The 25,817-nt window shown below is 46.7% G+C and overlaps 1 protein-coding gene and 1 pseudogene across 24 annotated transcripts in view; one reads left to right on the top strand and one right to left on the bottom strand.

The window, feature by feature from the left end:
• The window catches only part of CEP192 (centrosomal protein 192), a 133,506-nt gene extending 124,261 nt beyond the window's left edge, over window positions 1-9,245 (top strand). For 17 of the 24 annotated variants that reach the window (XR_010152010.1, XM_063795898.1, XM_024350963.3 and 14 more), the window contains 3 exons: window positions 618-747; window positions 1,829-1,887; window positions 8,824-9,245. Coding sequence is in view for 23 of the 24 variants with exons in the window: in XM_063795898.1 (XP_063651968.1) it covers window positions 618-747; window positions 1,829-1,887; window positions 8,824-8,962 (328 nt within the window). In the remaining variant the exon portion in view is untranslated. Of the gene's footprint in view, window positions 1-617; window positions 748-1,828; window positions 1,888-8,678 lie in introns of those variants that run through there. The other 7 variants (XM_063795899.1, XM_063795894.1, XM_016933248.4 and 4 more) reach the window with 3 other exon arrangements.
• A 14,623-nt stretch (window positions 9,246-23,868) lies between these two features.
• Window positions 23,869-24,750, bottom strand: LOC748257 (mRNA turnover protein 4 homolog; annotated as a pseudogene).
• Window positions 24,751-25,817: the final 1,067 nt, after the last annotated feature.

Below are 25,817 nucleotides of genomic sequence, written 5' to 3'. Positions count from 1 at the left end.
TTCATTTTTGTATTTGTGGAGACTGAAGGTGTTTGAGCTATCCTGAGGGACCATTGTGTAGTGACTGAATAGACAGGGCTGCTGGGGGGTGCCGAGCTAGGTGTGAGGGGAAGGTCAGATGTGCAGAGAGTTGGGGGTGGAGGGGAGCCTGCAGAGACCCGGGAGTGGCCGGAGAAAGGGGAGGCAGCTGTGCAGGGTTTGGGAAGCCCAGGCAAGAGCCAGTGCCACCACCAGCAAACATTGCCTGGAGGCCACACCTGCATCAGGCACTTGGAGCAGCCTGTGTCCCTGTGATAGTGAAGTACAGTCGGTACTGCAGCGTGACGGGGCCAAGCGAAATGAACTGAGGTAAAGGGCCACCTTCATACAAACTGGGCTTCTGGCAGGTAGAGACCCAGGCTGTGAGGAGAGTGAGGCCTATCCAGCACCCTTTATGAGAGGATTCCTGCTGTCATCCTCTTCACATAAATTAGATAAGTCGTCATTACAAAACTTATATTTGAAAATAAATCACCAGGAAAACATAAATTAATGCAATACTACATAATTTTAATATATAAAAACAGTTTAAGTTACTGTGGATTTCAGATTCTTAACTTTTACACCTATTCCCAAAGCAGGCAGCTTGATGTGACTGCTCGTGGAGTTTATGCCCCAGAGGATGTGTACAGGTTCCTGCCGACTAGTGTGGGGGAATCACGGACACTTAAAGTCAATCTGCGAAATAATTCTTTTATTACACACTCAGTAAGTTGGAAATATTACTATGGGTTTTGGAAAAATACATGCATTCAACTCTGATAACAAACATTTTCCTGATGATTCTATAGACTATATTTAAGTTGTAAGAATGAGGTAATTTTTCTTTTTTTGGAGATGGAGTCTCGCTGTCGCCCAGGCTGAAGTGCAGTGGTGCGATCTCGGCTCACTGCAAGCTCCACCTCCCGGGTTCATGCCATTCTCCTGCCTCAGCCTCCTGAGTAGCTGGGACTACAGGTGCCCGCCACCACGCCTGGCTAATTTTTTGTATTTTTAGTAGAGACGGGGTTTCACCGTGTTAGCCAGGATAGTCTTGATTTCCTGACCTCATGATCTGCCTGCCTCGGCCTCCCAAAGTGCTGGGATTACAGGCGTGTGCCACCACGCCCGGCCATAATGAAGTAATTTTTAAAAATGCAATATAAGGCCAGGTGCAGTGACTCACACCTGTAATTCAGGACTTTGGGAGGCCAAGGCAGGAGGATTGTTTGAGCCCAGGAGTTTGAGACCAACCTGGGCAATATAGTGAGACTCCATCTCTACCAAAAAAAAAAAAAAATTAACCGGGCATGGTGGCAGGTACCTGTAGTTCCAGCTACTTGTGGGGGCTGAGCTGAGAGGATCGCTTTAGGCTGGGAGGTTGAGGCTGCAGTGAGCCATGATTGTGCCACTGCACTTCAGCCAGGGTGACAGAGCAAGACCCTGCCCCCATCCCCCCAGAAATTCCTTAATATTTTATTTGAACATAAACTCACTGGAAGTTTATAACCCTTTACTTGAAAATCAAAAATTTGTTTTATATTTTAATTTTTAACTTTTTCTTTTTCTTCTGTACTATTATACCCACATATTTCTGGACAACCTTTACTTTAGTTAAAACTAGATTAAATTCATGTTAAAATTTTCTTAAATATGTTTTCATTGCATTAGCATTTATTGTACTACCTAATTTTGTGGCAATACCTAAATTTACAAAATGTATCTGTAATAAATAAATGCTTGGTATGCTTATATATGCTAAAAGATCTAATTTTCATAACTTTATAAAGTGTTTTCTATTAAATTCCAGCTGAAGTTTTTGAGTCCCAGAGAGCCATTCTATGTCAAACATTCCAAGTACTCTTTGAGGTAAGTTTATCGCAGATCACAGTGTTCTCATCAGCGATGTAGGACTTTCGTCTCTTGGGAGTTGGGGCTTGTGAGGTCTCCTCTGCTGCAGGTCCTCCATATTCCTCACCAGCACCAAACAGCATTAGGCAGAGTCTCCGCAAGTAGAAGCAGAGAAAAGGAGCCTGCAGGGGGACAGCTCCTGACCGTCCGTGGTGCACTCAGCGGTGCCACAGTGCACAGCATTTGGGCTGGTGTGACTCCTCCCACCCAGGATTTGCAGCCACATAAATCTTAGAGCTGTAATTATCTTAAGATTGACTTTTAGAGTAGTTCCTCTTTGAAATGTTATTTGCACTGGTATGCTGAGAGTCAAGGACTTAGATTTTCATTAACTGGGACAAAAACCTTTCCGAGTTAATTGGGAAAACTTTTATTGTGGTGTTTTCCAGTTGCCATTCTTTAGACACTCCTTACTGTTCTTAATCAGGGCCTCATTTTCTTGTCGCTCTTGCTAATTTTCTTTTCTATATGATGCACATTTAGGTTGAACCTCGAACTGGGTTGTCACTGTTATTTAGAACTTAATAGTTAGGGTTCTGTTGGGCTTAATGCTGAAGAATAATTTTAATTTCATCTTTGAATCTTTAAGTCATTTAATTATTGTAAAGTCTCTCATTTTAGCATTAGGAGACTATTCCAGAAACGTGTTCTATTCTATGAAAATTTGGACCACTCTGCAAACATTCTAGGCCTGCCATTTATGCACTTACTAAGACCAGCGGTGCTGTACAGTTGAAGCTCACAGCCCTGGATACTGGGAAGATGGCTTGATTGAGGACTGTTCCTTCTACCTTACTCTTTCTTTTTATTCGTTTATCTCTCACACCACCTCTTCCTTCTCCTATGGACTATAAAATGTTTTAATATGCTTGAGGGCTAAACCCTTCCTTTCCCTCCCAGGAGACTGACCTAAAGGCACAAACTATAGATTTTAGTTCTGAAAATTCAACAATGAATACATCTAAAAATTGTCATAAACTTGATAAACTCTTTGGCCTCAATTTCCTTATTTGTAAAATGGAGATGCCAGTGCTAGCTACTGACAGCATAGAATTGTGAGGAATGTAAGAGACGTGGTAATAATGCCCAGACATAGCAAGCGTCAGGTGTTAACATCATCATCATCATCATTAAATCTCCCCTGTAGGTGACCTTGGCTGGCAGGATGCATCAACACTCACTCTACAGATTTTGATAGAACCTCATTTTATTATCAGTGTGTCTTCATTTAATCCCTATGACAACTACATAGAAGAGAAAGGCCCAAGTTTAAAAATCAGCCAAATCCAAGTTTTCCAACTTCTGTTCTCCAAGTTCTCCTCTCATAGTAGTCTGTGGATCTCCAGTTATTGTAGGCTGCCCCAATTGATTTGAGACTAGTGATGCTCTAGTGTGTGTAATAATAGGTTGGAACTACTAAAATACATGGTAGCACAACTGCAGAGGCAATTAGTTTATTCAGAAAAAGATCATTTAAATTTCTAATTGTTGTAACTATTTTTAGTAACTGAGTACAAATAGATACTGAATAAATTATCCTGAACACTGTTATTATCTAAACTCAAATTTTATCATAACTGCATTATTCATTCTGCTTCCTCAGATTGGTTCACATCCCACATCTTCACCAGCTTTTTGCAGGGTATATTTTTAAACATGCAGTGGATCAATGGAATACTTCTGTTCAAACTGGCATACATCTGTCACAAATTGGAGGGACTTTAGATTTTTATTTCAAGGAGCTCTTCTTACCTTAAAAAATATTTTTTTTAGGCCGGGTGTGGTGGCTCACACCTGTAATCCCAGCACTTTGGGAGGCCGAGGCGGGCGGATCATGTGAGGTCAGGAGTTTGGACCAGCCTGGCCAACATTATGAAACCCCATCTCCACTAAAACTACAAAAATTAGCCACGCATGGTGGCAGGCGCCTGTAATCCCAGCTACTTGGGAGACTGAGGCAGGAGAATCCCTTGAACCTGGGAGGCAGTTGTAGTGAGCTGAGATCACGCCACTGTACTCCAGCCTGGGCAACAAGAGTGAAATTCTGTCTCAAAAATAAATAAATAAATAAATAAAATATTTTTAAAAGCTTCTAAACAAAGTTTCATTTAAAAAAATTATCTTGAAGAGTCTAGTACCAACTTTAAAAAAACAATATTTACATATACCTCATCCTCATCTGTAGTTTTGATAAAGCATCATTATTTAAAATAAACGTGTCAAATTATGGCTTTATGTCACTGTTCTCCATTTTATGGCTAGGTATGAGGCAGTCAAAACTTTCCTGCAGTTAAACAGTCATTTTCCAACTTTCGTTATTGAATATGTTGTCATTTCAAATTCTTTTTTGATGTTATATTCTTTGCTTAATTTGCCTTCACAGATTTTTTTTTAAAGAATTGCATTTCTGCCAAAATTTGTGGGCCAATTCAGATTTGACTCTTTCCAGAGAAAGAACCTAAACCTATTTCATCACAATAGTGCTACAGATGGCAGAGTCTATTTCTGATATGGAGTGTAGGGACAAGACCAACTGAGTGGAAATCAGATAAGGGGATTTTTGAAAGATGCCTAAAACATTTTTAATGAGAAACTCAAATTTTATAAATGAGATGACATTTTGCTTAGCTTCAACTTGTGTTCTATAAACCACTTTTGAGATATGAAATGTGTTCCTTGCTGGTCATGTAAAAGTAGACATTTTTGTGGACGTTAACTTGTAGACTTGCCGTTCCAGTGCTTGAAATTAAGAGTCATAAATTACAGCCCTGCATTCCTGTGCAGCCTGTGTCACATTAATGGCATCTGAAGGAACTTAGAAACGTGAGAAAATATTTTTAAATTAAGCAAAATTTGGACAGTTCAATTAAGTTAGCATTTAAAATAGTATTGCAAGGTACATAGTTTGTACTCAACATATTTAAATCTTTTAAAACTTTAATGCTTTGAAGATAAATTTGAATGAAATAATTTTATACTCTATTAGTGGCGGACACTTAAGTTATTCTGATTATGGTGAGTTTCCAGAAAGTCTTCATCGATATTAACTATCACTATAGGACTACAGGGTAAATGCATAATAGTACCGATTTCAGCAATAGCTTTAATAGCAGCAGTTCATTGTAAATTTGGTAAAGTATGAGTAAGAAAATCATGTGTATAAAGCACTAATTCTGTGATCTGTTTAACTAAATGAACTAAACTCTGGGTTATAGGAAACTTTTTATTTTACGCAAAGAAAGGTGGAAACACTGGCTCCTTTATAACAGAGAATGACCTGTGTTGACCTTGGAGAAGCAGCAGGACAGTAGAGGCAGATACCACAGGAACCCCAGTGACAGTTCTTACCACAGAACTGAAGTCATGGGGACTTACGGCATTGTGTGCTATTGTATTTGTCCCAAACACGAGACACTGTGACTTTAGACAAAGGTTCACAAAACATAATTGCCAGATGAGAGCAACAGTTAGCTTGCCTTGGCAGTGGAACAAAATCTGTGTTCTTAAAGCCCTGAGAAGCAATTCCCAGCCTTTAGTTAATCACATTTTTCATTTGTTAGATCACTGTGTGCTCTATGACACCATTAACTACACATTTCCAAAGTAATAATAGGATTGTAGTCATCTGTAGGGTACAGGAGATGATTACTTACAAATATGCACTTTTTCCAAGGCCACCGGAAGGCCTGGTGGGGCTGCTCTCCGAAAGCTCCAGCACTAGCACAGGAAAGTGGCTGCTCCTTATAGGCTGTAAGCTGATTCTAGCTTAAGGAGGCAGAAGAGTTCCCCCAAGAAGGTACAGGGGTTTTGCTCAGTGCAGAGGTGGGTGAACACGAATGTATGATAGATTATAAGTAAGGTAATAGGGAAAAGGAAACATTACTAACAGGTTTTCTTGTAAAGGTTCTTTTTTGAGGGTTCTGAGGGATCATCTCTTTCTTATATCTTTTTTAAAAGAATTTATGTTTCTACTTAGTCCCAAAAAGCATCTTTCTCTTAACCTATTATTTTATGAGCATCTAACCCCAGCTGAGGTGTTGTAGCTAATAGGTTTCACCTCAACTGTGCCCTCATGTCCTTGCACAGTGCAGGGTGCACAATCCTGGCAGACCCTGCATGTCATTTGGGAGAGAAGGACACTTCCTAGAAAAGTGACAAGCCAAGGAATAGAGTTATCATTGAGCTGCAGTGACTTCTCACCCATGTGTGGGAACAAATTTTATTACCTTTTTCAGTTTCTTTGATAATGGTGGTACCTTGTATGTGCTAGTGTACTGGCTTTTTTTCTGTGGAAACTGTTCCTTTAAAAAAATGTTTTGGGCCGGGCATGGTGGCCCATGCCTGTGATCCCAACATTTTGGGAGGGTCATCTGAGGTCAGGAGTTCAAGATCAGCCTGGCCAACATGTGAAACCCTGTCTCTACTAAAAATGCAAAAAGCAGGCCAGGCGTGGTGGCTCATGCCTGTAATCCCAGCACTTTGGGAGGCGGAGGCGGGTGAATCACGAGGTCAAGAGATCAAGACCATCCTGGCCAACATGGTGAAACCCCGTCTCTACTAAAAATACAAAAATTAGCTGGGCAAGGTGGCGCATGTCTGTAATCCTAGCTACTCAGGAGGCTGAGGCAGAAGAATCGCTTGAACTTGGGAGGCACAGGTTGCAGTGAGCCGAGATCGTGCCACTGCACTCCAGCCTGGCAAAAGAGCGAGACACCGTCTCAAAAAAACAAAGTAGCCGGGCCTGGTGGCATATGCCTGTAGTCCCAGCTACTCAGGAGGTTGAGGCAGGAGAATGGCTTGAACCAGGGAAACAGAGGTTGCAGTGAGCTGAGATCGTGCCAGTGCACTCCAGCTTGGGCGACAGAGCGAGAATCCGTCTGAAAAAAAAAAATGTTTTGAAAGGAAGGAAGGAAGTGTGGTTGCTAGAATTTGTAGGTTCCACTAAGCCCTTTCCATGTAGATGGGGCCTGCAGGGAGTTGGGGGCTGAGTGTGCACAGCCTGATGGCCTCTCTGCTCCCTAGATGCATTTCTGCTCTGCGTGCCTTTGCAATTACATCTATCATTAGCTAGAGAGAGGATCTGAACTAGACCTCCCCACTGGGTTCAGAGGACTTTCCTGCTACGTTTTCCCGTGTGTGTGTGTGTGTGTAGAGATTAAATTAGTTCTTAATAATAGTATTACAAAGTACTTTTTAAAATATATCCATCTTGCTGGGAGTGTTCTATAGCTGTATTAAATGTTGTGGTTCTTTCTAAATTGCATTCCATTTTATTCAGTGTATCTGTAAATCTAAAGCAGATGATATATTTTTAATCACAATATACTTAAATTTTCAGGTTAATATAGAACAATTCTATATTCTGTGGTGAAATTTATTAATAATGAGTTCTTCCAGAGATTTTTTTGGGGCTATTTTATTATTTTTAGTAATTCATAAGTTATAAAGCCTCTTAAATAGGCAAATGGTACTATATTTATCCAAGTATTGACCACCAACATGAAAGAGAAAATTGTAGCTAATGCCATGAGCCAGGTTAGATTTTTTTTAAAAAGTACGTTATCTTTGACATGGTAAAACAAATGTAATGCATTTGGGGAAAATAACCCAGACTTTAAATAAAAACATATAGAGATACACATACACACCTTTGCTCTATATAGATATATTTAAGAACATACACTATTTGTGTTATCAGTTATATCCAGGAAAAGGGCTTTGAAATACTGAAGCTGTTTTCTAAACCTCATGCCCAGTGTACTCTTGTGCACCCAAGAGCGACACTGCTGGGATTTTCAGGACAGATGCTGGAAACCGAAACGTACATCACTTCTGGTTGCCAGGCTTTAAAACACACAGCTGTGAGACGAGACTAAGGGGTGAAGTACCTTCCCTGTGAGCTCAGAACTTTCACTTAAAAACGCCTAAGCCTAGAGGTTGATGACATCACCTGGGCTGTGTGTAATGTGTGTGTAGCCTCATTCACACTGTGAATAACTTGTTAAATTGCATATTTTGAGGTGTATTTTGAAGCTCTTAGGACATAGTTTTAGGGACAAAAACAAACCCCCTAGAATACTGTTTTTAACCATAGGGCACTTGTTACCTGCCTCTATATACTGTAATCTGAAAGTAAAGTTTCTAGAATATTTTTGATGAAAGTTTCGGGCCGGGCATGGTGGCTCACGCCTGTAATCCTAGCACTTTGGGAAGCCAAGGCGGGTGGATCACTTTAGGCCAGGTGAAACCCCGCCTCTACTAAAAATACAAAAATTAGCTGGGCGCGGTGATGGGCGCCTGTAATCCCAGCTACTCAGGAGGCTGAGGCAGGAGAATTGCTTGAATCTGGGAGGTAGAAGTTGCAGTGAGTCAAGATCATGCCATTACACCCCAGCCTGGGCTACAAGAGTGAAACTCCGTCTCAAAAAAAAAAGGATCATATGAATTTTAGAGCAAAAACTGCACAGCCCATTAATGATAGGGTTGGGACAAGTTGTTTTAATCTTTCCAGTGCAATATGCTGTCTGGACTGAGTAAAACGGGCATTTAAGGTGTTCCCGAACCCTTTCTTAGGTAGATAGTTTTTGCAGGCAGAATACAAAGCTGTATGTATGATAGTTTAGACCTCTTATTTTCCTTTTTATATATTAATAGTTACTGGATAGCCAGGAATATATATGTATGCAATACTGTTTTAATCCAATTTTACATTTTTCTCTCCTTTGTGTTATTTTCTCATTAAATAATAGCATCCAAGAAATCATAAATACATTTAAGCTGAATGTGGCTTGACTGAGCTCTTTCCTCAACACCTGAGCCAGGCACTGTGCTGCCTGGGACAGGGTCACGGGTGCTGTCATGACATGCTGCTGTCATGTGCCTCTCTCTTTCCAGAGCCCAGCATTACATCAACATGCCCGTGCAGTTCAAACCGAAGTCCGCAGGCAAATTTGAAGCTTTGCTTGTCATTCAAACAGATGAAGGCAAGAGTATTGCTATTCGACTAATTGGTGAAGCTCTTGGAAAAAATTAACTAGAATACATTTTTGTGTAAAGTAAATTACATAAGTTGTATTTTGTTAACTTTATCTTTCTACACTACAATTATGCTTTTGTATATATATTTTGTATGATGGATATCTATAATTGTAGATTTTTTTTTTACAAGCTAATACTGAAGACTCGACTGAAATATTATGTATCTAGCCCATAGTATTGTACTTAACTTTTACAGGTGAGAAGAGAGTTCTGTGTTTGCATTGATTATGATATTCTGAATAAATATGGAATATATTTTAATGTGGTATATCCAGAAATTTTTCAGTGAGCTTGTCTTTTTCTATGCTGTCATACAGAAATTAGAATGTCACTTTATTCTGTTAAGTATTTTCCAGCTTCTGGGTCTGTTCTGTGATTTTTATCCTCCATCACACAGTTTCCTTTCTCCTGAGAAATTCCTTCTCTGTTCCTCTGTCGTTTAGCCAGTTGCCCAGAGTAGAAAGGACAACTTACTTTTCAAGCAACTGGTTATTTTACTGAGGGGAAGTCTTCATAGTCTGTGCAAACACAGTGAAGGAGGTTCCCACGTTGTTATCTTGAGTCTTTACCTCTCCTCTGAGCTCACATACTCTATGTAAAGCTAGACAGAACAACTGCTGCAGAAGCTGGTACAGATGGGGTAGGTTCCAGCAGGATACAGGGAGGGAAACAGCAGGCCCCGAGAGCAGTCTGTGGTAGGCTTGAGGTCAAGGTGGTGACACAGTTTTACCCAGGAGGAACGTAGTTATTTATTGCTCTTCTCACCATTATTAGAGAGTCTCCTGATGAAGCTTTCTGACCCCCAGCTCATTGCCTTTGACTATGAAGCAACAAAATCCCAGATTGTGTAGTAGCTCAGGGATGATCACAATTGGATATTATGTGGAGTGGAAAGACCTCAGGGCTTGCAGAAAGCTGGCCGGAGGACTTAAACTAATTACGGTTTAAGAGCAATGATTGTGAGCTTGATAGAAAAACAGATCCCTTTTTTCTTCTTCCACTTCACTTTACTTTTGCCAAGTAATTTTTGCTTAGAAATCAAATTTGTAAAAACATTTTTTTCACAAGTTAAACAGGTGGTACTTTTACTGTTACTGCTTGACTTCTGTTCTAGATTTTGTGCATCAAATATGAGATGACCTCATGCTTGAATTTGTGCTTATTTTTCAACAGTCAGCCTTAAACATTTTAAAACCATGCTATTGCTTTTTAAGACTGTTTGCCATGGTCTTTTAAGTGTTTGCCAAGGTCAGTTTCTAGCAGTCATAATAGTTTCAATTCTGTGCAACTGTTACTTTGCCTTTCAGTTTATACTCAGAAGGTCAAAAAACAGGGTTAAATCATAAAACTGTAAAGGTGACTCTTATTTATTTATTTATTTTGAGACAGAGTCTAGCTCTGTCACCCAGGCTGGAGTGCAGTGGCACAATCTCGGCTCACTACGACCTCCACCTGGGATTCAAATGATTCTCCTGCCTCAGCCTCCCGAGTAGCTGGGATTACAGGCGCCCACTGCTATGCCAGCTAATTTTTGTGTTTTTAGTAGAGACGGGATTTCGCCATGTTGGCCAGGCTGGCCTTCAACTCCTGACCTCAGGTGATCTGCCCGCCTTTGCCTCACAAAGTGCTGGGATTGCAGGCATGAGCCACCATGCCTGGCCAAAGGTGACTCTTCTTTAAAAGTGACTTTTAGGGATCTGCAGTTTGTCCTGTGCCTCCATGATTTGGAAACATGATGCTTGGCATTTTAAGAGCACGTGGATATGAACAAATGATTTGTGCAACCGGTCGCCACTCCTAAAGCAAATGCAGACTACGCTGCCTTCAAGACAGTGCCAACATGAAAGAGCAGTGGCCAGGCAAGGTTGCAGCAGAAGCTTGGCTTTAGCAAGGCTTCTATCGGAAATCTGTCTCTGTTCTTTCCCATCCCTTCCCACATTGATGTATTGAGTCTCCACCTCTCTTCTGAGCTCCTGACTCTTGGGTCCAGCCAGATGTTTCCATTTGATTATCATGTAGGCGGCTCAAACTTCTGATTTCCCTCCCTGCCTCACGGGCTTCGCTTTGCTTTCCTCATTCTACCAACCCATTTCCTTACTCTCAAGCCCTCATGTTGTTCCCTCTAAATTGTGCCTCTAACAAATCCTCATCCGTCCGTCTCAGCGGTGGCCACAGCAGCCTGAGCTCAGTCATCTCTAAGGCCACTGCAGTCGTCTCCTCACCAGACCACCTGCTTGCTCTTAGCTCCAGAGCTTTCTCTCCACAGAAGACAGAGTTACCTTTTGAAAGAGGTAACTGCTCATATGTGAGGATAGTCGCTTGCACGTGGCATAAAGCCCAGATTCCTCCCTGTGGTCTAGAGGTCCTCAACCCCGGCCACTGCCGTCCTCCCTGAGCTCCAGCTGAGTGGCCTCCCTGCTCTTCCAGCCAGCTCGGTGCTCATGTCTCAGGTTCTTCCCCAGGCTTTGGCGTGGCCAGCTCCGCTTCTTAGAGAGGCTCTCCTGCCCCATCCAAGGCAAACTCCTCCTCCGCACATCACACTGTCCATTGTGATATGGCCCTCATGTCTGCCGCATGTGTTCCTGCTTGTTTGCTCTCCCTCCCGTGGAATGTGAGCTCTGCATGACAGGACACCTGGCTGGCCCTGCTCACCCGCATCCCCAGCACCCGGACAGCCTCGCGTGGCCTGCAGGAGTGTGACTGACCACCCAGTGGCTCCGGTGCGTTTGCCACACTCTCCTGTTTTGGAAGGCTGTCTGCTCACCGCCCTGCTGCAGATGCCCAGCTGTTTCTCCCCACTCCCAGTAAACACTGTCTAAGGAGAGCCTCCACTCTTGCCCCAAGATTTCTTACCGGTTTCTTATGCGTCTCCAGGACATACTTCCTAGTAGTAACAGCTAAATGTTTACTGGTACCTCCCATGTGCCAAGCGGTGTCCTAAGTGCTCTGTGTCTGCTGTGGTACTTAATTCTCAACAGCTTTATAGAGATTGGGCTTTTTATGACGGAGGGACCTGAGAGTGGAGAGGAGGGACAGAGCCCTTCCTCCTATGGTGGTCCGTCCACAGTGGCATCTGTGGACAGACAGACGGATTTATAGGGGGCTGGGGCTGGGGCTGGTATGGCCCATGGAGTTGATACTTGTATTACGTAAAGAAAGTAAGGCTCAGAGGGGTTAAGTAATTAACCAAAAGTCACACAGTTAAAAAGTTTGAGCTGGGATTCAAACCTTGTTTTTTTCTGACTTAGGTACCCAGTTACAGATGGCAGAAACTGTTCTTAGCATACAGAAAATGTAATATTAGTATATGGCTGCTTTTAAAAGTTTGTGTTTGGTTGTAAAGCAGCCCTAAGATTGTAAATCAATGTGTCCTGCCAGCTGAGATTACTGGAGTCCACAAGAGTGAGGATGCTTCTCTTGTCAAGCAGGTAAGACATTCTGCAGGCAAAACTTAAAGTTCTGTAAAGCTCAGTGATGATGAGTGTGCATCATTACTGATTTAATGAGTCCAGAAACAAGACCGTGTAAGAGGGCATCTGTTTTTAGTTTTCAGTAAAGGTTGGGATGATTTTATATATGCAATACATAGATTTTATGGGGGACAGATTTCTGGGCAGAATTACACTGGGCAGAATTACACAAGTTCACAACTGTGAACTTGTTCTCTTTCTTAACTAACATTCCCCCTTTTCAATTCAGTATTTTAAAAATTTTGATACTTAACATGATAGATTATTTTATAGAAGGTTGACGAAAGCCTTGCTCTAAAGAGAAAAATTATTTTCCCAGCCTTTTCCTGAATTAGATCATTTTTTAATATGTCTTTTTCATTAATGAAAACCCACTTGTCAGTTCTCTTAAAGGTGCATTTCCAGGCCACTGCACGTTTTTGCTACCCAACTCGGTTAGGATGTATGGGTTTCATATTGATGCTTCCTAAACTCTCAGAGCAGATTCACTTGGCATCTGATAAATTTTACTCACTCTTTAACTTTTATGCAAGTTTTTGGGTTTGCTAGTTGGCTTTTATTGAATTTCAAAATGCCACTTTGCGAACCCCACAAACACAGGCCCAGCTTCTTGTCGGTTCACCTGTCTGGTGTCACTGCCATACACACTTAGGACTCCTTGCTCCACACCTCCTTCTAGGTCCAAAAATCCCACAGGACCACTTTTGGGGAAATTGTTTGATACGAATTTATTTTTCTTTAAATAAGGATTAGTTTGTTGACTTGTTTTGTGTTTTTACACTATTTCCTGTATTACCTGAGCATGGATAGGAGAGTGAACAGATAACTATAAAAATGTTCAGAGCAATGCCATTCTAAAAATAGTTCCTTTGTAAATAGGATTATTAGAATAAGAAATAGGCGGATGCCTAGGCAGCTTCTAAGGGGGCCCACCATGGTCCCCACGTGGCCTTGTGCAGTCCTTCCCTCCAGCCCCTTGTTGCCAGCCAACAGAAGGCCTCCACATTGAGGGAAATTTCACCTGACTGATCCCATCACAAAAGATTCCAACTCTTACCTGGCTACCAGACCCTCAGTAAAGCAAGCTGCCATCCCAGGGAGGGCCACATGGCAAGGAATCAAGTGAGGCTGGAATTGACTGGCAGCTAGCTGCGAACTGAGGCTCCCAGCCCAGCAGGCCAGAAGGAAGTGGATCCTGCTGGCACCAAGTGAAGGCACTTGGAAGTAGGTCCTTCCTCAGTCGGGCCTCAGATGAGACCCCGTTTCAGGTGACACCACACCTGCAGCCTGAGAGCCCACAACAGAGGACCCAGCTAAGCTGTGCCCGGATTCCCGATCCCAGATGCTGGAAAATCCATGCTTGTTGTTTGAAGCCTTGGCGCCTGTGTAAATTCGTTCCACAGCATCAGATAACTAACACAGTGGGTGTTTAATTAAAGAGAAACATCACTGCAGATACAACCAGCTCTTTGAAATCAGCCACCTCGGTGGTAAATAGTTGCTTATAAAAGATTGAGACAAGCCAACAACTGTTGATGTTTTGTGATTAAAAACTCTTTTAACCTTTAATAAAACACACACTCCCATCTTTTGTTTCACTTTCACTATCTTTTTTTTTTTTTGAGACAGAGTTTTGCTTTTGTTGCCCAGGCTGGAGTGCAATGGTGCGATCTCAGCTCACTGCAAGCTCTGCCTTCTGGTTTCAAGTGATTCTCCTGCCTCAGCCTCCCGAGTAGCTGGGATTACAGGCACCCACCACCACGCCCAGCTAATTTTTGTATTTTTAGTAGAGACAGGGTTCCACCATGTTGGCCAGACTGGATTCTGACCTCATGATCCGCCCACCTCAGCCGCCCAGCGTGCTAGGATTACAGGCGTGAGCCATCGCGCCTGGCCACATTTTTAATTTTATGCCTCGGTGTAAACGTAGGCGCACTGGTAAAAGATCCTGTAAATTAAATACATGCCAATGTAAAGGAGTAGAAGGATTCAGAACTTGGGGAACAGTAAGGGAGATTATGGAAATGAAAGTAAACGTGACCCATCTGGTCTTTAAGAGATTCGCTTGTTAAGGTGGGAGAGGGGTGCAGTGAGGATGCTAACACCCCTCAAAAGAGAACCCGACTCTGGAGGCTGACAGCCAAGGCCTTGGGCTTTGGAGAGTGGCACTGAGTGAAGGTAGAGTTGAGCAAGTGAAGCCGCGGTTGGAGCCAGAATCCTCCCTGGTGTGTTCATGACAGTTCTCATCCTGCTGTGTCCTGTACCCACTCAGAAGATGCACAGGAGCACATGTCACTGGCGGGTAGGTTTTGTGAGCATGTTGGCATGGAGAGCCAGGCCAGGCAGCCCTCTTCCCAGTATGACTTAAGAGGGGGAAGGACTCCCCCAGCCCCATCCCCACTGGGTGCAGCCAGATTCTGCTTACGTTTTGGTTGCCCCATGAAATCGCCCTTCTGTCGAATCAGTGTGAGGAGAGGCGGTCATTTATGCCTTGCCGTGCACGAGACGCTGAGGCAGGGCAGGGAAGGAACGCACATCATCTGAGCAGACTCCCAGGGGCGTCCTCAGGATGTGTCCCACGTGGACAGAAAGGCTGCTGGGAGATCTGGGGAGGGTGCAGAGGCCAGGCCTTGCCATATCACAGTTTTGCAGAGGCCACCTCTGTCTGTGCGACGTGTACATTTTCAGTCTTGCAAGTTGGTCTTCAGCAGCCACCCTGGCCCTGTCTTTATGGAAGTGTCTAGAGAGCTCCATGTGCTCTGCTGGTGGAGCCTGCTCGCCCTCGTCCTGTGTCTCTGCAGCCTCGTTTCCCCTCACTTGCTCCTCATGTCACATCCGCCCTCATACCCCTGGAGTGGGGCAGCTTCTTCCCAACTTGGGCCCCATCACCTCCTGTCTTCTACCAGGACACCTTCCCCAGCAGGAGGATGTCTCCTTCCTGCCTGCCAGGTCCTCAGGGAAGATGGCCCACCCGCTAGTGAGGAACTGCTGGACGATTCTCTGTTGAGCGTCTGTTCTGCTGATTAAACCAGAAGTACCGTGAAGTAGGGACCAGGGCTGTGGTCACCCCCAAAGCCTTGGTGCCCAGAGCAGAACCAGCGTGTGGTGGGGCTCAGACCTTGTGAGAAAATGGATGCGTTGTCCAGGGAGGCCTCTGTGTCTTTAGGCAATGGAAATGTCAAGAGGATGTGGACACTAGTTTAACATAGCAGTGCATTTATATTTCAAGCCAAACGCACACCATGTGAGTGAAGAGACGCTTAAAACTGAAGTCGGGAGCAGGCCAGGACTGTTCACCACAGCTGCATACCGCATGGCAGGAGGGGCCTCTGATGGCCACCTGGCCCTGGAGAACGGGAAGAGATGAGCTGCGAAAGATCTGAAAGAGGGAGGCCAACATGTCATTCACAGCTGACTTCATTGTTGATAGGGAATTCCAAGAGAATTCCTCCTGGAAATGATAAGCAGTAAGAGATGTGTACCTAGGAATGCGACGGTGCCTAATTGATATATACAAATCAATAGTCTTCCTATACATAAGGAAATAATGAACGACCAGAAAACAGCGCAAGACAAAACAGCAGAAATAAGTTTAGAAATGTGTGAAGTGTATACAAAGGAAACTGTCGGGTTCCTCTGGAGCACATCGGAGACTTGAGTAGGAGTAACTTACCGGACTGCACCGGGGGCCTTCTTCCGTAGCATGAACAGCGCCCATGAGTGGGGATGGGGCTGGGGCCGCACCAGTCCAGGCAGCATTTCCCCCAGTGGAGGGAGGAGCTCTGCAGGTGCCCAGCCTCCCACGCTGTTTCAGTAGCTTGTTAGGAACTCTCCCAGACACGGATAGTGGCCCAGCTGCCCATCCCTGCCGTCACTGGGTCTGAGCGTGGTCTGTCCTTTGTTTAAATCCTACATTTAGCTGGCCGGACTCACACCTGTAATCCCAGAACTTTGGAAGGCCGAGGGGGGTGGATCACGAGGTCAGGAGATTGAGACCATCCTGGCTAGCACGGTGAAATGCCGTCTCTACTAAAAATGCAAAAACAAAATTAGCCGGGTGTGGTGCTGGGCGCCTATAGTCCCCAGCTACTTGGGAGGCTCAGGTGGGAGAATGGCGTGAACCTGGGAGGTGGAGCTTGCAGTGAGCCAACATCGTGCCACTGCACTCCAGCCTGGGAGACAGAGTGAGACTCCATCTTAAAAAACAAAACAAAACAAAAACAAAAACACCCTGCATTTAGCATATATCTATATTAAGATTTTACATGTCTTTTTAACTGTGCCAGAATTTTATGAGGGTTGGTATGGCAATTTTTCCTTTTTTTTTTTTTTTTTTTTTTTTTTGAGAGACAGGATCTCACTCTGTGACCCAGGCCGGAGTGCAGTAGCACGATCATAGCTCACTGTGACCTTGAACTCCTGGGCTGAAGTGATCCATCCTCCTCAGCCTCTCAAGTAGCTGGGACTACAGGGTTGCACTACCATACCTGGCTGATTTTTGTATTTTTTGTAGAGAAGGGGTCTTGATATGTTGCCCAGGCTGGTCTCAAACTCCTGGGCTCAATGAATCCTTCCACCTTGGCCTCCCAAAGTGCTGGGATTACAAGCATGAGCTACCGCTTTGGCCCAATTCTTCTTGGTGTTATTTACAAAGTTGCATAAATTTTGAGTAGTCAGCCCCAAACTCTCCTTTACTCATTAGCCCGATTTTACCTTGGGACTGTGAAGCTTATGAGGAACGCATATTTTGTGTTAAAGTAGAAGATAACAATAACTAAAGCTGTCAATTCTCCCTAAACCAATTTCTACATTTAATGCCATTCCAATAATGATAGCTACAAGGTGTTGATTCAAGTAGAAAACTGGTTCTTAGGTTGGCATGGTGGTGCCAACAGGACAGCCAGGATGTGCTGCAGAGGGAGAGTGATGGCATCTGGTTCTCCCGGGCACACCACACAGGATGTCACTGTCAGCCTCCTGGTGCTGACATCAAGGTGAGGAAATGTGTGCTCCCTCGAAGAAATGGTGGGAGCCTCCACCTCGTCCTAGGCTTTCTCTCTGGAAGGGACCAGTCCTCAGGATTCACATGTGTCATCTTCTGCTGGTGGTCCATTTCTGCCATGTTTTGTGGTTGGGTTTAATTCAGGAGGGAAGCTATTACGAAGAAACATGGCAACAACTAAGCTTGTATGTCAGCCTCTGCCTGCTGGAATCCCAGGTCTTCTCTCAGTGGAAACTCGTGGAGCCACATGCAGTCCTAACAGTAATTAAAGCAGCCTGGGTGAGACTGGCTTATGAAAAGATCAGTGAAACAGAATGGAATCCAGAAAGACCCAAATACACACAGAAATTTAGATGGTAAGTGGCAACACTTCAGTGAGAAAGAGATGGGTTAGCCCAAAATATCTTCCAGGTGAATCACATGTAGAAATAAAACAAAGAGTCCCAGAAGAAAATATGGGAGAACAATTTCAGTTACTCATTTCCAATTAGAAACAAAACTGAAGTTTTCTCTCACCAGCACAGCATGTGAGTTGTCAGAATAGCCAGGTAGCTTCACACAGGAATGTCAGCTTTGCACACGAAGTGTGTTCTAATTTGGTGTACACCGTGAGAAAACGGAAGCTGAGCAAGCAAAACAATGTAGTTACCTTCTGGGCTGGTCACCTTGGAGGTCCTCTGTGAGAAAAAGACCTGGACAGATTTCTGTGGTCGTTTTGTGTCCGGAATTGGTGGGCTCTTGGTCTCACTGACTTCAAGAATGAAGCCCTGGACTCCCGTGGTGAGTGTTACAGTTCTTAAAGGCAGTGTGTCCGGGGTTTGTTCGGATGTGTTCGGAATTTTTTTCTTCTGGTGGGTTTGTGGTCTCGCTGGCTCAGGAGTGAAGCTGCAGACCTTCACGGTGAGTGTTACAGCTCATAAAAGCAGTGCGGACCCAAACAGTGAGCAGCAGCCAAGATTTATTACAAAGAGCAAAAGAACAAAGCTCCCACACCCTGGAAGAGGACCTCAGTGGGCTGCCACTACTGGCTCGGGCAGCCTGCTTTTATTCCCTTATCTGGCCCCACCCACATCCTGCTGATTGGTCCATTTTACAGAGAGCTGATTGGTCTGTTTTACAGAAAGCTGATTGGTCCGTTTTGACAGGGTGCTGATTGGTGTGTTTACAATCCCTGAGCTAGACACAAAAGTTCTCCAAGTCCCCACAGAGCACTGATTGGTGCATTTACAAACCTTGAGCTAGACACAGGGTGCTGATTGGTGTGTTTACAAACTTTAAGCTAGACACAGAGTGCTGACTGGTGTATTTACAATCCCTTAGCTAAACATAAAGGTTCTCCAAGTCCCCCCTAGACTCAGGAGCCCAGCTGGCTTCACCTAGTGGATCCCACAGCAGGGCGCAGGTGGAACTGCCCGCCAGTCCCGCGCCCTGCACCCTGCACTCCTCAGCCTTTGGGCGGTTGATGGGATAGGGCGCCACGGTGCAGGGAGCGGCGCTCGTCCGGGAGGCTCGGCTGCGCAGGAGCCCACGGCAGGGGGGAGGCTCGGGCATGGGGGGCTGCAGGTCCCGAGTCCTGCCCTGCGAGGAGGCAGCTAAGGCCCCGTGAGAATTCGAGTGCAGCACCGGCGGGCCAGCACTGCTGGGGGACCCGGTGCACCCTCTGCAGCTGCTGGCCTGGGTGCTAAGCCCCTCACTGCCCGAGGCCGGCCGCTCCGAGTGCAGGGCCGCCAAGCCCACGCCCACCCGGAACTCGCGCTGGCCCACGAGCGCAGCACGCAGCCCCAGTATCGCCCACGCGTCTCCCTCCACACCTCCACACAAGCAGAGGGAGCCGGCTCCGGCCTCGGCCAGCCCAGAGAGGGGCTCCAACAGTGCAGCGGCGGGCTGAAGGGCTCCTCAAGCGCAGCCAGAGTGGACGCTGAGGCCGAGGAGGCGCCAAAAGTGAGCGAGGGCTGCCAGCACCCTGTCATCTCTCAGGTTTTAGCTCAGGGCTGCTGTCCAGCACCCGCTCTTGCTTGGATACTTTCGGTGGTGTGGCTGCTGGTTAGTATTGCACGACAAATGTTTTTCCCTCTTTCTGTTAGTTTAATAGCAATCTTAAGCCACCTAATTGGTTTTAAATGTTTCCAGTTATTTAGACCATGAAGAAGGCCATTGTTTTCTTGGGTGCTAAGGAGGGTGATGGGCCAGTTCCCTTCCAGAGCCTAAGCCTGAGGCTACCCCTAAAACTGATTAAAGATCAGTTACTAAAATATGTTAATCATGCAAAGATGACCAAGAGAATAAAATTAAAAAGGTGTAAACAGTATGTATAGTGTGATCCTTTTCTGTAAGGAAAATTACTCATGTTGGATGCAGGTGCACCAAGAACACTTAAGGGAACATCTGCAGGCAGAGAAAGCAGGGTGCCTTTGGGAAGGCGGATGGCAGGATGTTTATTGTTCACGTTATGTCTATCACGTTTGATTTTTGAATAATATGTATTATTTCTGGGGTCTGAAAAGAGAAGGTGGAGGAGAGAACGAAAGTCAGAGAATATAACCAACCCAACACACCAGAAGCTAGTGAAGCCCTGTGAATGGCTGATCCCAGGTAAGTTCCCATGTGCTAAGCTGGAATCAAAAGTGTGGGGTCTTCATGGGGCCCGGTGCATGCACGATTGAGTGGATCTGCTGCCAGCACGTGTTGTGTTGTGCCTGCACTTGGCGTGGCTGCACAGGGCTTGCATTGGTACCGGGCTAGGGCGGTCGTGGGGAGGGCCTGGGGAAGGCTGACTAGGGCCTCCACCGTGGGACCCAAGTCCCCAGACCTGGTTGCTTTACTGTATAGTCACAAACCAAATGGGGGTGCAGACGTTTTATGTTGGGCAACAATGGGGGAATCAGGTGGGTGTGCCCCGGCATCCTTGCTCCTCAGTGCGCAGGGCCCTCGAGTTAAAAGCAAGCATCCCCGCGGGTGGGGATGGTCCCCTGGCGGCTCTCGGCTACACCTTCCTGCCCGGCTTCCCTGCGAGGCGGGCGGCAGTGGAACTCATTCCACAAAGGCTGCCTCTCACTGTGGCCGCCGTGTCACCAGCCAGAGCTGTCAGGTACGTCAGTCATGCTGCTTTGTGGTCATGTCACTGGCATAATCCCAAGATTAGGTGGCCACAAAGAGCCATGAATGAGGCGGTAATTGCGTTCAAGGGAAAAAGAGTTTAAGAAAAAAAGACTTTACTTTCTCACAAGATCCGTGAAAGAAGTGACAGCTAATATTTTAAAGCTGGAGCAAGATAATTGTGGTGAGAGATCTTTGTGTGTTCTCTGGAAAATGCTGCATGCGCACAATGAATATTCAAATGCCATTTTGCGCTGTGAATACCAGATCGCCGGGCCTGAGGCCGTCTGCATGGGCCGTCGGCGGAGTCGGCCCGGCAGGCCGCGGGAATGAGCGGGCCACACGGAGGGCCTGGGCGCGCTGCTGGGGACGCCAGCTCTGAGCAAGAGGACAGCCGCCCCTCGGGAGTCGCTGGGAAAGGAGTCAGCGCCGGGCAAGCAGCCTGCAGCCTGTGCCAGGGAAACCTAGTCAGCCGTGCTCGGCTGGGGGGCTCGCTCCGCACTTTCGGTGCCAGAAAATGCCCAGAGGAGCGGGGCGGCCCCAGAGCCTCCTTTCGGGGCGCGAGGCCCGGCGCGTGTGTGCGGAGTCCAGTCCCCCCAGGGAGTGGGGTGCCCGCACCTTCCCCTCCGCGCTCGGAGCCACAGGGGAGGCCCGGGCAGAAGCGAACCGTCGCCACCCTGGCGGGGCCTCGTGACTGCGGGTGCAGAACTGGGGGTCCCCGCCGGCCCGTGTTTCAGGGGTCCTGTGGCGCGCGTCTGCGGGGTTCCCAGGCAGCACCAGGAAGCGCCGGCCTAGGAGAAATCCGGATCGAGACAACTGCTGTGGCGGGTGGGCCGAGGCTGCGGTCGCGGTGGGAGGCGGCGCTGCTGGCGAGTCCACGCGGGGCGGACGGAGGCGAAAACAGCCCGCTTTCGCGGCGCAGGCAAAAGCAGGAATGGCGACCCCTCTGCGGGGGGACCTCAGGAGGAAACGTCTGGCTTGGGGAGTCCGCGCTTGGCGCGAGCTGTGGGGGCGGCCGGGCGCTCTGGGGGCAGTTCGGTGCTCAGAGCTCAGCCTCGTCTTGCTTTTCAGGGGTTGGAGGCGGAAGGGAGCAACGGAGCGAGCCCACTTCCGATGCACAGAAGCGCAGGTGGGGAGGAGGCCCGGCTGGGGAGGCTGGTCCCCGCCGCAGCCCCGCTGCCTCTATACCTTGGCTCCAGCGCCAGAGCTCCGCCGCTGCGCCCCTGGCTTTTTGCCTCTCCCCCCTACCCTCTGCCGTCTCTCTCCTCCTAAAGCCAGTCCTTCCTGTTTCTCCTGGGGGCTTCCCCAGGGTGCTCATATATGTCCCAGCACCCCCGCTCTGGCGTAAAGAAAGGGCACCGCCGCAGGGCGGCCTGAGTTTAAGGGTCTGTCCACCAGACTTATGGTACTTTACCGCTCTGTGCCTCAGTTTCCTCATCTGAAAAGTAGAGCTCATATTAGCCCTGGGGCCTTGTAGGTGGTGAACATCAAATGAACTCATACAAGGGAAGGGGTCGTGTTACCGGTAGAGGGTCCTAACTGCAAGTTGTCCAGGTTGGCGTTTTGAACAAAGAATTGGACAAAACGTGCTGCAAAGCAAGGAAAAAAGGAAGCAACTAAAGCAGGGATTTATTGAAAACGAAAGTACTCTCCACAGTGTGGGTTATACAATCTCTCGGTCCAAATACCCGCTAGAGGTTTCCCATTGGCCACTCATGTGCTCCCTTCATGTAAATAAAGTGGTGGCCCATAATCGGTCTGATTGGTTGCGGAAAGCAGCCAACCAGAGGCTGAAGTGAAGTTACAAAGGTCACACTCCTGCGCAAACATCTGATTGGTTGCAAAAAGCTAACGTTAAGAGGCTAAAGTGAAAGTTACAAAGTTGGACTTCTATGCAAAGGAAGACTGGCGGCAATCAGTCTGATTGGTTGTGGACAGCCAGTTTCCCTTCGGCCCCACAGAAAAGGTGGGGGGTTTGCAAAGAGTAACCTCTGGTCCTTTTGTTACTTAGGCGTGGAAAGTTAAGAGTTTTCCTTTCAATATAGTTCTAGGAAGTCAGCGTGAAACGGCCTTAGGTTCTCTGCCTCCATACCCTATTCTCCTGCCTCAGACCCGTGAGTCCTAGAAAGGATGGCCATCGCTGGCCGCCACATCATCGGGGTCTCATGAATCCCTGCTCTTGTACCTCAGGAGGCAAGGCTAGGCTGCCCTGGATTAGGATCTGCTCTTTGGAAGTGCCGTGTTCTGTTTTGGTTGTGCTCCTTTGGTTGTTTGGTGGGAGTTGGCGGGGCAGGGGCAGAAAGTGGCGCCCCTGGAGAGCCGCGGGCCCAAGCACTGGGGTGCAGCCCGGCTGTGAATCCATGCATTGAGCCGCCATCACCTGCCCTGGTGTGGGTGCCTGTGCGTCTTGCTTTGTGGTCATCCTGGTTGCTCCAGCACACAGGTGTCTAATCTTCAAGGCAGAAAGAAGACGTGGTCACCTCCCAACCCCTAGACTCTGTATGTGTGTGTGCAGTTTTCAGAGTGTTGTCTCAGGCGCTGATTGAGTGGGCAAGGAAAGGTGCTCAGCACGCAGGAACTGCAGCACCAGACAGGAAGTCACCAAAGAGGGAGTCCAGGTCAAAAGGGACTTGGAGACACAACAGAAGCAACCGCAAAGACCTTGTCTGAATCCTGACTCGAACAAGCCACCTGGCAAAAGACATTTTGAGACAAGAGAAATTGAAAAACTGACAAGGGGTTAGTTATTAAGGGAGTACTGTTAATTTTGTTGGGCGTGATAATGATAATTTTTTAAAAATTTATTGGCTGAGTGTGGTGGCTCATGCCTGTAATCCCAGCACTTTGGGAGGCTGAGGCAGGAGAATCATGTGAGCCCGGGAGTTTGAGACCAGCCTGGGCAAACATAGCATGACCTCAGCTCTACAGAAAATTTTAAAACCTAGCCAGGCATGGTGGTGCTGCCCGTAGTCCCAGCTACTCAGGAGGCTGCAGTGAGCCATGATGGCCATTGCACTCCAGCCTGGGTCACAGTGAGACCCCGTCTCAACAAAATAAATAAATAAATAAATAAATAAATAAATAAAATGTCCTTATGTTGGTGGAATACAAAGAATCAAATACGGATAAAATGATGTGTTGTCTTCTGGGATTTCCTTTAAATACTCTAGCAAAGCAATAGACAAAAGCTGGGAGGGGAATAATATATGAAGCAAAACTGAACAACGTTGGTAATTTTTTAAAAAATTTTATTTGACATCCTGCAAAGCTTTATTCTTTACAGGAACAGTCAGTGCCCATCACTCCCTGTCAAAAGCCAAATAAGCTGCTCTCTCTAGAGGGGTGGCAGTAGTCCTGTGTGGTCCAGTGAGATCCAGAATGTTCCAGGAGACCTTCAGTCCTGAGTCCCTTTCAGTCATCATCGTCTGAGTCTGATTCTTCTGCTGAGTTGGACGCGCTTTCTGGCAGGTCGTCTCCCATCTGCTGGACCTTTCCCGACTGTACATCCCTCATGTATTTGATGGTCACCTTAAATTCAGCCATCTCATACCCAGAAAGCATCAGAACACCAGCCTGCTCCGGGGCCAGCAGGTGGCCCTCCTTGCACACCTCATTGGCGGACAGCAGGCTCGCCACACCTCTCTCAAAGGTGGTGGGCAGGCCCGGCTGCCTCAGCTGTGGCTTCATGGGGTGGGGAACTGCTCCAGGGGCCCTGGGTCCAGGCTCACGGTGAAAGCTGCTTTGTTACAGCTCAGCTGTAGTCCATTTCCGTGTATTCTGTGAACCACTCATTCACCTCCTCCTTCCTGTGGTTGGTGAACAGGAGATCCGCTTCACCCCTCAACGTTTTGCTGACCTGGTGCAGGTTGTCTTTGCACTCACCCAATGGGCTCCGACCCAAGGCCGCCATCATCACCTTGTTTTTGCCAAAGAACATCCGGCTGTGCTTCCAGGCATTCCGGATGTCCTTCAGCTTGCTGTTCCACGTGTTGGCCACAGAGAGATGGAAAGGTACTTATCAGTGTCCACACGTTTCCGAAGCTCTTCTATCAGGTGTTGTTTCAATTCCAAGCCTTTCTTGGCAGTTTTGATTAGGGACTTCCTGTCATGCTTGGATTTGGGCATTGCTCTGAAGCCACGTGTGGCGGAAGATGGTGCAGCCCCAATGCTGGTAATTACTGATGGCAGGGGGTGGATGTGCAGGGCTTTATATTGTCTCTCCTCTACTTTTGTGTATGTTTAACTTACTATTTAATTTATTTTATTTTATTTGAGACAGGGTTGTCTTGCTCTGTCACGCAGGCTGGAGTCCAGTGGCTCAATCTTGGCTCACTGCAACCTCTGCCTCCCAAGCTCAAGTGATCCTCCAACCTCACCCTCTTAAGTTGCTGGGACCACAGGTGCATGCCACCACCCCCGGCTATTTTTTTTCTTTCTTTCTTTTTTTTTTTTTTGTAGAGACAGGGATTTGCCACATTGCCCAGGCTGGTGGTGAACTACGGAGCTTGAACAATACATGCTGGGATTAGAGGGATGAGCCACCACATCCAGCCACTTTTGTGTAAAATGTTGGCTGGGCGCGGTGACTCATGCCTGTAATCCCAGCACTTTGGGAGGCCAAGGTGGGCAGATGACTTGAGGTCAGGAGTTCGAGACCAGCCTGGCCAACATGGTGAAACCCCGACTCTAATAAAAATACAAAAATTAGCCAGGCGTGATAGTGCACACCTGTAATCCTAGCTACTAGGGAGGCTGAGACAGGACAATTGCTTGAACCCAGGGGGCAGAGGTTGCAGTGAGCCGAGATTGTGCCACTGTACTCCAGCCTGGACAAGAGAGCGAGACTCCATCTCGATAAATAAAAAATAAATAAATAAATAAAATGTCTGCAATTAAAAAATGTTTTAAGTCAAAGAGTAAGATCACAAAAATAATACTCAGATATAACAAGTTTTTCTTCTGTGACTCATGTGAAGGACTCCAGAGGCCAGGATGGTGGTGAGAGCCACTTCCTCCATGTGGCACGTGGGTTGCCCAGTGCTCCAGGCCTCCCCCGCCTCGGGGCCTGGCACCTGCTACTCCCTTGGCCTGGAATGTTCTCACCCAAGACCCCTGCATCTGACTCTCACCTCCTTCCTTGTGTGTTCCTCACATGGCTTTTTCGTGAGGTCTTCCTTAACTTCTCTGAATAAAATTCCCACTTCTCATCCTCCCAATCCCTCTCCCCTCTAGTTAGACACCAAAGTACGTTTCACCCACTGAGGTCCTGTGTGTCACAGAAT

This window comes from Pan troglodytes, chromosome 17, assembly GCF_028858775.2.
Source record: "Pan troglodytes isolate AG18354 chromosome 17, NHGRI_mPanTro3-v2.0_pri, whole genome shotgun sequence".
Lineage (NCBI taxonomy): Eukaryota > Metazoa > Chordata > Mammalia > Primates > Hominidae > Pan > Pan troglodytes.
Note: the sequence above shows the minus strand (reverse complement) of the source record. Positions and strands in the feature narration are given on the sequence as shown.